Source organism: Hippocampus zosterae, chromosome 10, assembly GCF_025434085.1.
Source record: "Hippocampus zosterae strain Florida chromosome 10, ASM2543408v3, whole genome shotgun sequence".
Taxonomy (NCBI): Eukaryota; Metazoa; Chordata; class Actinopteri; order Syngnathiformes; family Syngnathidae; genus Hippocampus; species Hippocampus zosterae.
In genome coordinates, this window is record NC_067460.1 from 8,478,970 (window position 1) to 8,493,588 (window position 14,619).

The following is a 14,619-nucleotide window of genomic DNA, read 5'->3' on the forward strand; positions in this document are numbered from 1 at the left end:
ATGATGACTGGCTTGCAGATTCTGCTGAGAAACATTCAGCAACATTGTAAACCACAATCTCTGTGAAGATAAATGCTGCAGTTACCTTGGCAACAGATTAAGGGATCAAGTAGAGGTAAAAATAGAAACGTAGACACCAAAAATAGACTCACGAAAATATACTTCAGAGAGCTCATTCACAGGAGATCAATGGCACACGTGACAAGCACAAGAAGTGACATGATGTGTCACCATGGAAACATAACAGCCATTGGGTTCTTAGTCTCGGGTTTTGCTGGTAGGGATGAGATTGAAGTAGGAGCAGGAGAAAGAGCAGCGGAAAAGGGAAAGAGCGCAAAAGCCTGGGAGGCAAACTGGGAGGGGGGAGGGTTGACGAGGGAAACACAGATAGAGGGAAATGATGGGCGTAATCCAGATTAAAACTGTGGGTTTTGGACAATCCCGAGTAAAGAGTGTTGCATTCCTGCCAACTCCCCACCCACTGTGCTTCTCCCGTGCCAAACTCCAACCCAAATCAGCTGCTTTGGCACATGCAGGGAGCCTCCATCACACACACATTCATCCCAAAGGCAAGTATGTTCATCTACCACCAGCTCTTAAACATAAATGGTCCAAACTGCCATCGCCATCGCCTCACGTTTTATTTTAATTCACTCTTACTTATTGAATGGGAATGTAAATGCAAACATTCAGTACAAGAATAAAATATGGACCGATCAGAAAATGCAAGGTATACAGGTAGGTGTGTAGAGGGTGTGCTGTAATGGAAGTACTTTTGTTTCCTTTTTGTTCAAGTTTATTTTGTACTTTACTCAAGTATCACACAATACTTAAGGAGTATTTCACTGCACTTCACTGATTTTTTTGAGGATTCTGTTTGGCTAAAATAGACTTACATTTGGGCGTTATACAAACCTTTGCTCTGCTTCACAGCCAGCTTTGCACTGTATTCACATGTGTATAGGCTCATTAAAATGGAATAAGAACTCATATTGTATGGGAAGTAATGGACAATATTTACTTGGTTCACGTCTTATGTCATTCATGTCATGCTTAATACTAGATAGCCCAACATTTCAATTACCAAAGCATGTTCAATTTAAAAGACATCCAATAGCAAAGTTTTGATGTTGAATCGAAAGTTCTGCAAAACAAAATATATCTGTCTCGTTATTGCAGTTGCCATCCCCCCCCAAAAAAACTCGCCATAATTGGGTAGGAGTGTCAATGTAACATATTGCCCAGAAGACTTCTGCAACTTCTGTGCTTAATTGAAGAGCTTGCAAATGGGATTCTGTGCGAGAGAAAGTGTTCATGTGTCTCGGTGTGAAAGAACTCATATAACTGTATATGTTTGTGCGAGAGAGAGAGAGAGAGAGAGAGAGAGAGAGAGAGAGAGAGAGAGAGAGAAGAGAGAGAGAGAGAGAGTTTGTCTGTTTTTTGACCCTGTATAGTGATTAAATATAGTAACCACGCTGCTAATCAGATGGCTCCTTTCTTATTGTGTATTTTAGGGTTTTGGTTTACAGAGTGTACACATTTATTATTCATGTTGAGTCAGTCACTCTGCAAAGATGATACTGCCTCGAAGGAAAGTGTCTCACACACAACACACACACACACACACACACACACACACACACAACACACACACACGCGCACACGCGCACGCACACTGGCTCCTCTGATTACCGGTACCTTTACATTCTGTGCAGGAGAGGCACGTGGTCTACATGGTGTAAACAGAACTGACTTGCGCAATGTACAGTACAAGAATCTGCAAGATCTCCACTTGCGGATGATGTAAACTCGTCCGCCGTGAAGTGGCCTCTTGGAGAGATGAATTTTAAAATATATTTTCAATAAATTTGACATTAATGCCTTCAATGAATTGATTTCTACAATGAATCAAAAGTTCAATGCACGCTGTTATCATATTTGTTTATTCATATTCATATTCATATTGATGAATGAAATATGATGACATCCACCGCACGCATCTGGGGAGAGCAGAATTTTCTCAGTTTGCCTTGATCATATTCACCAAAATGTCATTACCCTCTTTGCGCCACAACTTAGACTTGCTTTTCGTTGGTCAAAAGCAAGGACGTGCTCGTAGCATAATTTAGCCCGGGAATAGTCATCGACGGCAGCCATCACTTGCCAAAAAATAATTGTCTAAGGGCGTATTTGCCACAAGGTTGTGTCTGATCATGTGCTGAAATGTCGTCAATGGGTTGCAACAGTCACATGCTGAAACGTAATCATTGGTGGTGGTGGTGGTGGGGGGGGGGGGACGATAGCGGGGGTCGGGTGGGGGCGAATGGTTGGAGATGCTGCTTGTGGTTGCGATGGCCAGGACAAGCCCAGAAATACACCGCCCGTTCAAGAAAATTAACATACAGCATAGTCTGCCAAATACCCAAACATGGTAAACTAGACTTGCCGCAGCACAAAAAGCAAGATGCGGTCATTTTTATCACGAGCACACATACTCTGTGTACGAAAATAGAGCCCATACAGTCCTATGTGTTCATTGTTCTCATAGCCTAAATACATCATTGTTCATGAGAAACCGCAGTGTGAAGATGCAGCCAATGACACAAGTTGAACAGCATGAGGTTAAGCAAAAATAAATCAAGGCTTGAGCCCGCATCCTTTTTTTATGTTCATATGAGAGTTATTGCTATAATGGCACAGGCACAGGTATGTATGAGCAAACGATTGACTGATGCAGTAAGGTGTGCAGGGCAGCAGTTGTACTTTTAGCTTGCTATACAAACATACGGTACAATCGAATGATGAATTAACCAGAGGTGGGCATTCCATTCCTGTTTCCGTTAGTACTTCAGGCCGACCCACGTGGGTCCAGTGTGTCCCTTGTCAGAGACAGCCACTCAGCGTCAAGAATGCAATTTCCACGTCAAGCACAAATAAAGAAGAAATAATATATATGCATGTATAGATCAGGGGTCGGGAACCAAGGGCTCGCGGGCCAGGTGTGGCTCTTTTGATGATTGTATCTGGCTCGCAGATAAAACAAAATATTCTCGTTTGTTTAATCCATCCATCGATTCACTGCTCATGTCCTGTTCAGGTCTGCAGTTGGCTGGAGGAGCAATTGTCCATGATTTTAATTGGATGATACTGGCCCACGTTGGCCGGGAAACAGGTAAACGCCCCCTTTTGAATCAGCCCGCTCGGTCATTAGCTCAAAGCTAATCCTTCGACAAATAAGATGGCAAAAAGAAAAACAAATGATGAGTTTGGTAGACTTCAGGACGAATAGATCGAAGGATTTACCTTTGTGGATAGAACAGGATCTGCGGTGTGTCTAATTTGCAATAACAAAATACAATCGATGAAATGGTCGAATGTAAAGCGGCACTTTGACATGCGCAATGCTACGTTCGCATCAAAATACGCTGCGGGAGACACCAGAAAGGAAGCGAGAAAGCTACCAAGCAGGGTGCAAGCTCGCCAGACACAACTCCGCGTATGGATTTTTGGCAATAGTGAGGAACGGAAACCCATTCACATTAATGGTGAGCATGGTAGAGGACCCGAGCTGAATGCTGGACGGACACCACCCGAGGGGTGAGACGAGGATTTTTTTTATATTATATGACTCTCACCGAAATGCATTTCGAAATATTTTGCCCTCATAGCTCTCTTAGTCAAACAGGTTCCCAACAGCTGGTATGGATAGATAGATATCTCTACAGAAAATAATTAAATACAGACACAAACACACACGCACGCACGTACAGCGCGGAGCGTGGTGATTGTCGAAACAAACACGATATGCGCCGCATGCTATTGAGTTCTGTGGAACTGAAAGGTACACAACACAGCTTTCTTTTTTCTGTATTTGTCTGGGTGTTAGGTGTGCGGCACCTGCGTGTGGCGTGGTATTAGATTAAGAGATCCTTTATTTGTCCCACAATGGGGAAATTTACAGTCTACACCAGCAAGATTGTGGGTAAAAGAAGAAAGAAGAAAAAACCAAGGGTTTTTTTTTTTGCATTCACAGATAAAGATAAGGTGGCTGTGCTATTTACCAATGTTTGTCACATCATTTCATTTTTGATTCAGCAGCCTGACAGCAGTCGGTAGGAACTCCATTCTCCATAACGTTTGGCTGTCGACAACAACTTTGATGGACTCTACCGGCCTGAAATAATGCCGGCAGCTCACTGACGGATTCACAGAACTGACGATGCACACCTCAGGAAATAACTACACTACCTGCGCCACAACTTAGATCAGCTGGCTTTAAGTTCAGTATACGTTGAGTCATCAAATTGTCAGATGTACCAGGGCATGTAAAAGAAAAAAAAACATAATTGTCTGACATATTCTCAAGCATTGAAATCAAGATCAACAGTTTTTATACTGAGCGAACATGTGCTGTCTATGAAAGTAGCGTTTAGTAATAGAGATTATTCATTGATATCAAGCGTGTGTCTGTGCGCATGTGTAGTTCCCATGCATTCATATTTTTGTGTGCCAATCAAAAGAAAAAGCGTTCATGTTCTCATCTCGAGTATCATGGCAGCTAGGGTTCCTTGAGAACTTGCTGTACAAATGATGCAGGAAGAGGATCAGACGAAGAGGACGCAATGAGCGGAAATGTGATAAATCGACATGCCAAAAATGAAACAATTATTCTGTTGACCAAACTGCCATAAAAATACTCATCTTCAAGCAAAATGAGAGTAATTTCTTCGAGTTTACAGCATCAAACATTCATTCGATTGGGGTCGATTTAGACCCCACTCATGGAAACGCGTCTGCAAGGGCTCGAAACAGCTTTCTTCACATTTTCATTACACTTTGCCATTTTGTACACATTAATACTGAAGTTCAAAGTAGCTACAGAGAAACTGTACAGAAGAAAAATCTTACATTTTTTTTAAGGGTAAGCACAAATTTACAAGAATGATGTCATCTTATGCTAATTGTCAGGGTTATCAATTAGACATTCATAATAAAGACCCAATCAGGAGAGGAGACACTTTATTCTGGTACCAATCACTTGAGGGGGAAACGAGGACCAGTGCTAGGTTTCAGTTCTCTGCACGTCACTCAAGAATCTCCCCGCTCACCCTCTCATTTATTTCTCATTGGGAATCGAATACATGCCAATGTTCAACCTAAAGGGTGAGGGCTGTTGAAGGCCTCAAGTGTGGTGGCATGTTTGTCCCTCGGTGATATATGAGCTGGTAAGAAGTCAACCTGTTCAATCATGACATCCCTCATCTCGGAAGACGGTTGGGTTGTTTTTCACGGTGTTGTGTTCAGCTAACGATTTACAGCTGGTTAGCCCATTGAGGACGCTGACTGTTCATGTTTTCATCTTGATAACAGACACTTGAATCACAGATAATCTTATGGATGGATCAATGGATGAATGCATGGATGGATGGTTACAATAGCTGGACTCTTCAGAAACCAACATTGGGCCTTTCCAGCACATTGATATCAGGAACACTTCCACGTACAACAATGCTGTTCACACCATTAAAACTGCAATTGTTAAATTATTTATCATTATAAACACTTAGATTTGAAATATTTTGACACATGCTTACAGATGGATGATTAAAGTGAGTTGCAGTAGGGCATACTCAGATACAGTACAAAATGCCTCCCACCCGTGATTCATAATCTCCCCCTTGTAGCTTGTTAGGTCATTTTAATAACAAGCTTCTTTCAGCCTTACCATAAAGGTAGTGACATTACAGCCCACGGCTACCCAGGGGTGATTACATATGGATGGAGGAAGTGTGAAAGTGGGAAAAAAAATAAAGGGATGAAATGAACGAAAGGCAAAGGTCTCAGTTGGCCTGCTGTGACGAGTCACTCAAAAACACGATTGCAATTGCACAGCCTATTTCTGGTGTCATGCCTTTTATTTTCTTTGTCTTTTTTCTTTCTCTGCTCACGTTTGCCAGAGCAGCTTCCTGCCATACAAACATAATCATCCATCAACTCCACGGGGGTAGTGAGTGCTTCGGAGGGATTTGCTAGACAACGGCATGTAATGATCTAAAGGTCATGTGATGACAGAGCTGTGCCCATCAACAAACACACAGAGGCGCATGTAAATACTGCTCACTGATTAATATTGGTTTTAGGTTGGTGTAAACCAGGACCGCTGAAAGAGGACATGTGCCACAAACACGCACGCATGCTTTCCTAGATGGACGATTATACCTGAGCGACGAAGCCCATTTGATTCAGTCATGCAGACATGCAGTAGGCAGAGCGGGTCAGTCTATGTCATGATTAAAAAAAGCCACTTATGTAAGAAAGAACAGATGCACACTTGATCACCTGCACAGAAGTGTACCAAAAAAGACACAAACAGATCGTTGTCCTCAACCAAAGCCTCACTCAGGACAGAAAATTGCTCCAGGCAAAATGTATTGTTTACTTCAAAATTTAGCCTTAGCCTAATTTGGCCCTTGCCTTAATTAACAAACAGCAAAATGGTAAATGGCTCGCCCTAATTAGAGTGTAACGCTTAATTTGCAAACAACAAACAGCGGCTGTATCTTATTATATGAAATTGAATGAAAATATATTATGACTTTAATTATGCCAAGGCCGGCCCGGTAGTCGACTGGTTAGCGTGTCGGCCTCACAGTGCAAAAGGCCCGAGTTCGATTCCAGCTCCAGCCTTCCTGTGTGGAGTTTGCATGTTCTCCCTGTGCCGTGGGTTTTCTCCGGGTACTCCGGTTTCCCCCCCACGTTCCAAAAACATGAGTGGCAGGCTGATGGAACACTCTAAATTGTCCCTGGTTGTGGGTGTGAGCACAGATGGTCTATGTGCGATCGTCTATGTGTGCCCTGCGATTGGCTGGCAACTGGTTCAGGGTGTCCTCTGCCTATTGCCCAAAGACACCTGGGATAGGCTCCAGCACACCCCGCGACTCTTGTGAGGATATGCGGTTCAGAAAATGGATGGATGGATATAACTATGTCACCTGCTCTCTGAGGTAGTGATGTTTTTTTATGACTTGAACTTTCTTGAGCATCTTAAAGCTTTCATTATTCACTTCCATTTGCAGTGAGCCATGAGTACCATTGCAATGCAAACGGACAAGCTCAAAGGCCAGCATCCCGCACCTTCCGTCTAGTTGCACTTCCTTTGTCATTATTGAAAATCAATATCCGTTGAGTGAGAGGACACATTTGTATATTTCGAGGTGCGACAGTGGCCAATAGCGACTCACAAATGAGACTGGGACCAGTGGGCACAAGACTATAGAGACATCATGAGTGATGTGTCGACAGCGGTTAGGTATCGAGAATCCTTATCCTCAATGGCTCCTGTGTACCGACGGGAACGCACTCCCACAGAATGCCACGTGCTCCCGTGGAAGTTGATTTACAGCTGGACCGCAGCCAGTAATGGCAGAAATAAATCATGGGTAACAGGTGAATACACAAGGGCTCTCCCTCACACGCTCAAACCACTGAACAGAAACACATTTTAGCTGAACACACACGCACACACACACAAACACACACACACAGGAGCTCTGCAATTTTCTCTTATGAGCACTTATTAAGTGACTCACTGTCATCTCATGGAGACAAAATGTGGCAACCCGACCCAAGCGAGAAACGATTCAGTCATTCACTTAACTCTTCATCTATTCTGAAAAATATTTCAGATTCATTCCCGTTTGCTTTGACGGAGCTATTGGAGAAAATAAATAAACGCAGCACAGCTCTAATTATCTATAGGTAACTGACTCCATGCTTATTTCACTCTGTCACGATTTGATATTTCAAGTTCCGCTCTTAGAACATCATGGCTATCTGGGCAACAAAAATAAATGGCAGAAATTTGTGGGAGGATTTTTGCCTCCGGATGTCCTGAGCGCGCCCGCCCCCTCCCTTCCCGCTGAGGTCACGACACACAGCACCATCTCGTGACGAGACAGTCCTCTTGGCTTCTTCCCAACGCCCAGCAGATAGTAGCCATGTGTCTGCGTGCTTATCTGCAAATAAGTGCTGCTTGCTTCTTTTGCTTTCACTTTAGCTATTTCTCCATCAGCTGCGGTCGCCTTCTGTAGCTCTTTGGCTCAGCTTCTCCCTCTCTTTTGCTTCTCAACATTCCTCGAGTCTCTTCTCAATTTCTCTTTGTGCTTTGACTGCTTCACAACTTTTCCTTTTAATCGCTTTTCCATATCAGTCTCCCAGAGCGCTTGCAGCATTGTGACAATTCAATCTCCGGCAAAGTAAAACCGTCAACTGGTCATATTTGACTTTCACGGCCTAATCAGGGGTCAGCAACCCAAAATGGTGAAAAAGCAATATAGGACAAAAAAAAAAAAACAACAACAAATATGTCTGGAGCCGCAAAAAAATAAAAGCCTTCTCTACAACTTACAATGAAGGAAACACATGCTGTATGTATGTAGGAGACTCTAATGGCTGTGCTTGTTAGTTATTCATTGCTTTGTTGTGTGTTCACAAACGCTCCCATAGAATGTATTTTGTAATTTCCTCACTTGATTTTCTGTTTTGTTTTGGTGCATTATTTTCGCTTTTCTTAGTGTCAATGATCATTAATTTCCGTTTTTCTGAGGCTGTCTTTGAACGCCTCTCGAGTCGAATGAGAAGAAAGACGGCACAGAGTTGGACGCAGACGTGTCTGTGTTTGTCGAGACTGTTAAAAGCATAAATAAAGTCTCTGTTTAAAAAAAACAACACCACAGCTATCCTTTTTTGTAGCTGCGACATGTATCTATATCTATTTAAGCTATATTAGCCTGTATGAAAATCTTTTTCCATTTTCAACATTTTTTTATAACCCTCCAGGGAGCCACTAGATGTCGCTAAAGAGCCGCATGTGGCTCTGGAGCCGCATGTTGCCGGCCCCGGCCTAAGTGAAATAGTAACATGCAAATGCAAATAAGTGTGACCAGGTTGGTTCATTACATCATTGTCAATATAATATGGAAGATGTACCAATGTACAAACATGGGTTACATGAGCGCGGCCCATTTTTCTGTTTAGACTCGAGAACATTTTACACTCTGGGCAAAATACTCACCTTAAATTCAACGTTATTTCATAAAACGCCTTGCAGGTTTTCACTCAATAATTCAAGAGTCCTGCTAAAACACAGTGAGTCACTTTGCTTTGGGGTGCGGGGGGGGGGGGTTCATTTAAAGTGCTAATTCATACATGCTAATAAGGACTCAATACTGAACCTGAATTTTTTTTTTTAAACATGACCCAAGAAAACCCCGACGTTAGGAATACTCTAAGTCCCTGACGAGTTGTAAAATTGTGTTTTATACTGAGTATTGAGCTGATGCGCCCATGGGGCTAAACGCACTCATAAATAATGTCCTCTTCTGCGGCCTACAAGAACAAGTTATTCAAAGTAAAGTACAAGACATTGCGGCATGTAGTTGAATACATAAATCATATCCTTCATGAGCTTACTCGAGTGACTCGTTTTTAGTTATATTTAGGAATCACATAATCGAGTGACTGGAAAAGGGGGACGACTGCCGTGCGCACGTGTGAAGAGAAGGAGAGGCAGTGGAGTATGACAACAGCGGAGAACGTGAATGAAGGCGGGCGTTGGACTCGAAAGGCGAGATGTCCTCACGCCGCCCATCTAGCAGCGATAGTCAAAGCCTTTGCGCGGGCTAATAGCGTCTCTCCTGTTTGCCTAAATCTTCCATCGTGTCACTCAAGGGGATTAAAGAAGCTAAAGCCCCCACTGGCTCTGCCAACAGCCCCCTTTGGACCAGCAATCACTTAACGGGAAGCAGGACTTGATTCCTGCTCAGGACATGCAACAAGTACGTTTGAAATTGAACACGCTACCCGCGAAGGAGAAGGAGCACAAGCTCTTGGGAGGATGCGCGAAGTGATTTGTTCCGAATGTACCGATATTAATCCATGCAGACTCTCACCTTCCTATCATAGTAGAGTGCTGTTGCACGGCCGCCTCCAAAAGGCGCTCGAGGATGGTCCATTCTCCCATGGTTGCAGTTTGGAGGCATACACCGGGGAATGGGGTGAGAAGGCTGACCGCCAACCTTTCAAGTCTCTTCTTCGAGTGCACTTGAGGGTGTCACTGAGGCAGTACAACTTAATGTGCTGTTGTGAACCTGAAAAAGCAAAGAAACCGATTCACAAAATAGCTCACCTGCTTGTTTTTTCATCCCTCGGGTTTGACCACGAATGCGCTTGAAACGCAGAGAACGTACTCAAATTCAAAAATAATGGTGCTTGCGTTGTGCGTGTGCACGTTTTAAATCCGTCCGTACCTGCTGTCCACGAGGGTCTTCACACTTTCCTTGGAGTGCACCTGCCAGCGTCCAATCACACACTCTGACCGGTGCTTGTCTCCAGATGATTTTCAAGAAGCGGCCACAATTAGTGTCAATGTGTATCCATCTCCCGAGCGCAACTACTCTGCCTCCACACACTCGATGAGAGCAGCTCGTCACACCGAACCGGGGTCATGTCCACACGCTCATGTGATCCTGAATGAAAAGAGAGATGCATCTCCCTCCCATCCTCTTCATCTTTTCCTCTCATCCAAGCTGGAGTAAGTCCTTCCTACTCTCCTGCTTGTGGTTCAGGCAGCGGAGAAGAGAAGCATCATCCTGTTGCCTTCCTCCAATCCTGCTCCCTCAACCGCTCTCTCCGCTGCTTCTGATTGCTCCACTTCAAGTCGCGCAAGAACTCTACCACACTGCCTCTCTCTGTTTCTCTTGATAAGAGACAGCTCCCTTTTCTTTTCCTCACCTCATCTTGCTTTAACTTGGTTCTTCTGTTTGCACCCTCCACCTGACTCGCTTTCGCTCTCTCTCGCGCTCTCAAAGCTAGTAGGCAGCCAGACCGAGCGTGTGTCTAGAGGATTACGGAAAGGATTCATCTCTCTGCTCCTCCCCCTCCCCTCGCTCACTCTTCATCACCGTATTTATCCCCCAAGCACCCCCCCCCCCACACACACACGATTATTTATAAAATATCTCAAAGAGCCACATCACACCATTGTCAACAAACACTCTCCTCATCACAATCATTTTTTTGGTTGTCTCTGTCTGTTCTCATCACCTTCCTTCACACTGTGTCATGCATCATTGCTTCCCTGCAAAGACAACGCTTGCTGTTTACCCAATTCCAGAGCCACGACGAGGCTATGCAAGGATACTGAGCAGGCACACGGGGAGTGTGAGACAGAGAGAAAATGTGTTGGAATGAGTGAGTGAGTAACTGGCTGACCAGCGTGACTGTGTGTGAAATGACAATGAAATTAGCCGCGCTCATTAAGATTTGGAGTCATTTACATTGCGGATGCTCTGATGGAACTGAAGTGTCCATACTCTCTGATGTAATACATTTTGCTTGGCAAAAAAAATGATTAATATATGGAAAATGGAAATAACTGCACAATATGTATCGATCCATCCATTTTCCGATCCGCGTATCCTCACAAGGGCCGTGGGGGTGCTGGAGCCTATCCCATCCATCTTCGGGCAGTAGGGTGGGGACATCCTGAACTGGTAGCCAGCCAATCACAGGGCACACAGAGACGAACAAGTTCACACTCACACCGAGGGAAAATTTAGTGTTCAATGAGCCTTTCATGCATGTTCTTGGAATGTGGGAGGAAACCGGAGTGCCTGAAGAAAACCCACGCAGGCCTGGGAGAACATGCAAACTCCACACAGGGAGGCCGGAGCTGGAAATGAACCCGGGACCTCTGCACTGGGAGGTCCAGGCGCTAACCACTGGACCACTGGGTTGCTGAAGAACATATAGTGGATAGAAAAAATTCTAGACAACCCCGTGCAATGGCACTCATTGTGATATAAAACAAATAGCCTCTGATAAGTCACCCACCATTATTGAATCGCTTTATCCTCTCATGGGTTGAGGGCCTGCTTGGAGCCTATCCCTGACGTTTCCAGGCAGTCGGCGGGGTACACCCTGCCCTGAACTGGTTGCCAGCAAATTACAGGGCATACATAGACAATTATTCACAATCATACTTAAAGAGAATGCAGAGTGTTCAATTAACTTAGCCTGCAAGTTGTTGTAATGTGGGAGGAAACCGGTTTTCCCACACAGGAAGGCTGAGGCTCGGAATCAAACCCATGACCTCTGCAATGTGACGTACTAACCAGTCACCCACTGTGCCAAATCATTTGAAAACTTTTTTCTATTACAAAGCAAGATGAGTAGAACCCAGATACATTCTCCTGATCATTTGAATTAGGTGGGTTGGAGAGGGGAAAAATCTAAAACATGCAGAATAGGGGCCCTCGAGGATGGGAGCTGGTCAACCCTGGTCTAAGGCAAAGAGCCCGTGTCATATTGAAAGTATGCTTATTTACTTTAAATAATGTCCAGGATTTCCCTGTGACCTGCCTTGCAGCACTTACGGTACTCACGGATTTAAATCTGGCAGCGTAAGATGGCCGCCGGTGGCTTCACATCTGCCTAGAGCGAGAAAGCACAATTGTTAGTCCAATCATATAAAAGGTCACCACACTCATGCTTGCCTTATTTGCACACGGAGCCATGATTAAAAGCAGAAAAGAGAGCAAGAGAACGTGAAGGATGGACGTGTTTCAAGAAAGTCTCAGTACCGCTGTTCATAAAAATGAGTTAGCTCCTGCCTAAAAGCAGAATGTCAGAATGTAAATCAAAAGGTTTTCACAGAATAAAGTCATCTGTGATGCAGACAGTCCGCGAATCATGTGCAACTCAATATCGATATGAAATACGAATCATTACAACCAAGGTGCATCGACTTAAAGTACCTAAAACGTGATTAAAGTAATTTTTACAAAGAGACAAAAACAAATGAGCGTGTCACAGATATTTTCTACACTACCAATTGAATCTTACTTTTGTTACTGAATTAAAACGTCACTGAGTAAACATTTTCTTCAACAGATAAGGCACGTGTGCGCCAAAATGTTATCTCTGCAACTTCAATTGTATTTCAGAGCAAACGTTTTTTGTGCCGTGAGCCAAAGTCACTGAGGGTCACAACAGAGTAATGAGCCAATTTGCCAGCCTAAAAAAAAACAGACTGCATTCATTGATGCATTAACACATCAGGTCGCTGGCAATTTCAGCTCTTAATTTGATATTCGTTACATTAACTCCTAGAAGGCACATTTTTTGTTTGTTTGTTTATTGGCTTATTTTGTGACAATACAGTGGTGCTATTTTGCATACAGTTTTGCATGCACTGTAACAATGTATGCATTTTTGGGGGGGAGTGCATTAATGCTACATATTTCTTGTGTTTGTATACTGAATGGTGGTTAGCGCATCGACCTCACAGTGCAGAGGTTGTGGGTTCGATCGCGGCTCCGGTCTTCCTGTGTGGAGTTTGCATGTTCCCCCCGGGCCTGCGTGGGTTTTCTCCGGGTACTCCGGTTTCCTCCCACATTCGAAAAACATGCACGGCAGGCTGATTGAACACTCTAAATTGTCCCTAGGTGTGAGTGTGAGCGTGGATGGTTGTTCGTCTCTGTGTGTCCTGCGATTGGCTGGCAATCGGTTCAGGGTGTCCGCCTTCTACTGCCCGAAGACAGCTGGGATAGGCTCCAGCACCCCCTACGCCCTTTGTGAGGATAAAGCGGATCGGAAAATGGATGGATGGATGTGTACTGGATTAAAAAACAGACTAAAATACTTGAAATTGAATGTTGGTTTCGAACTTTTACACAGTGCAATTAGTCTTTGTTAGCTGCTTGTGAAATGTGCTTGCTAGATTTGTTCAGATCTTGTACATCTCCTGGGGGCTAAGCCCTCACTGTCCATAAAACCTATTTAAGCCCCCGGTTGATTATAAACACAGCCACATCCTGGTTACAAGAGAGTGTACACATTTGTGCGACCACGTTATGTCGGATGTTTATTTTTCAGAACCCCTTTTCAAAAAAGCATGGCATTTGAACCATTTGTGTAGACTGTTCACTGTTCATATCCACTGTATAATGGAAATGCTTATTAAATATCTTACAGAAACAGGCAGTATCACATTATAGGGTGGCTCTCACACACACACACACACACCTGGTTGACATTTTTGGCTGTCGCTTCAGCCTTCAAACTGTCACCCAGGTAAGAGTGTTTCTCTTCACCAAAAAAAGACCACTGTCTGGAAAAAAAGAAACTTTAAACCTAACTTAACCATAAATAGACAAGATGAACGCCATACTGCTATTAAACAATGTTTTTTATGATGGTAATAGTATGTCATGCACTTGTACTGCCGTGCATGTGCCGTGCAAAACAAGGCCCTCTGGTCCTTGTTTTGACCAGCACTTTATGTTATTACTTTGTCGGTGCAAATTTTTGTAGATTAAACCCTTTTGCTACGGAGACCTTGTTTGGTGTCTGCATTTCGGGGATCCACTTCCTTATTTTTTTGTTGTGCACGAAGCAATTATCCTATCGCTTCACGCACAACGTGACAGAATACTCCAGCCAACATGGATCCCGCAGACCTCAACAAGATTATGACCGCCTTGACCAGCCAAGGACAACTGGTGGGTCAGCAGGAACAAGCGCTCGCGGAACTCCGGGGCACGGTCTCCCTGCTGGCCC

At 44.0% G+C, this 14,619-nt stretch overlaps 1 protein-coding gene across 1 annotated transcript in view; it reads right to left on the reverse strand.

The window, feature by feature from the left end:
• Window positions 1–11,597, reverse strand: part of LOC127609237 (gap junction delta-2 protein) — a 30,519-nt gene extending 18,922 nt beyond the window's left edge. Inside the window, exons 1-2 of the mRNA XM_052079076.1 lie at window positions 10,308–11,597; window positions 9,951–10,148 (exon numbers count right to left, since the gene is read on the reverse strand). Of these exons, the coding sequence (XP_051935036.1) occupies window positions 9,951–10,021 (71 nt within the window). The 5' untranslated portion in view covers window positions 10,022–10,148; window positions 10,308–11,597. The remainder of the gene's footprint in view (window positions 1–9,950; window positions 10,149–10,307) is intronic.
• Between the last annotated feature and the right edge of the window lie 3,022 nt (window positions 11,598–14,619).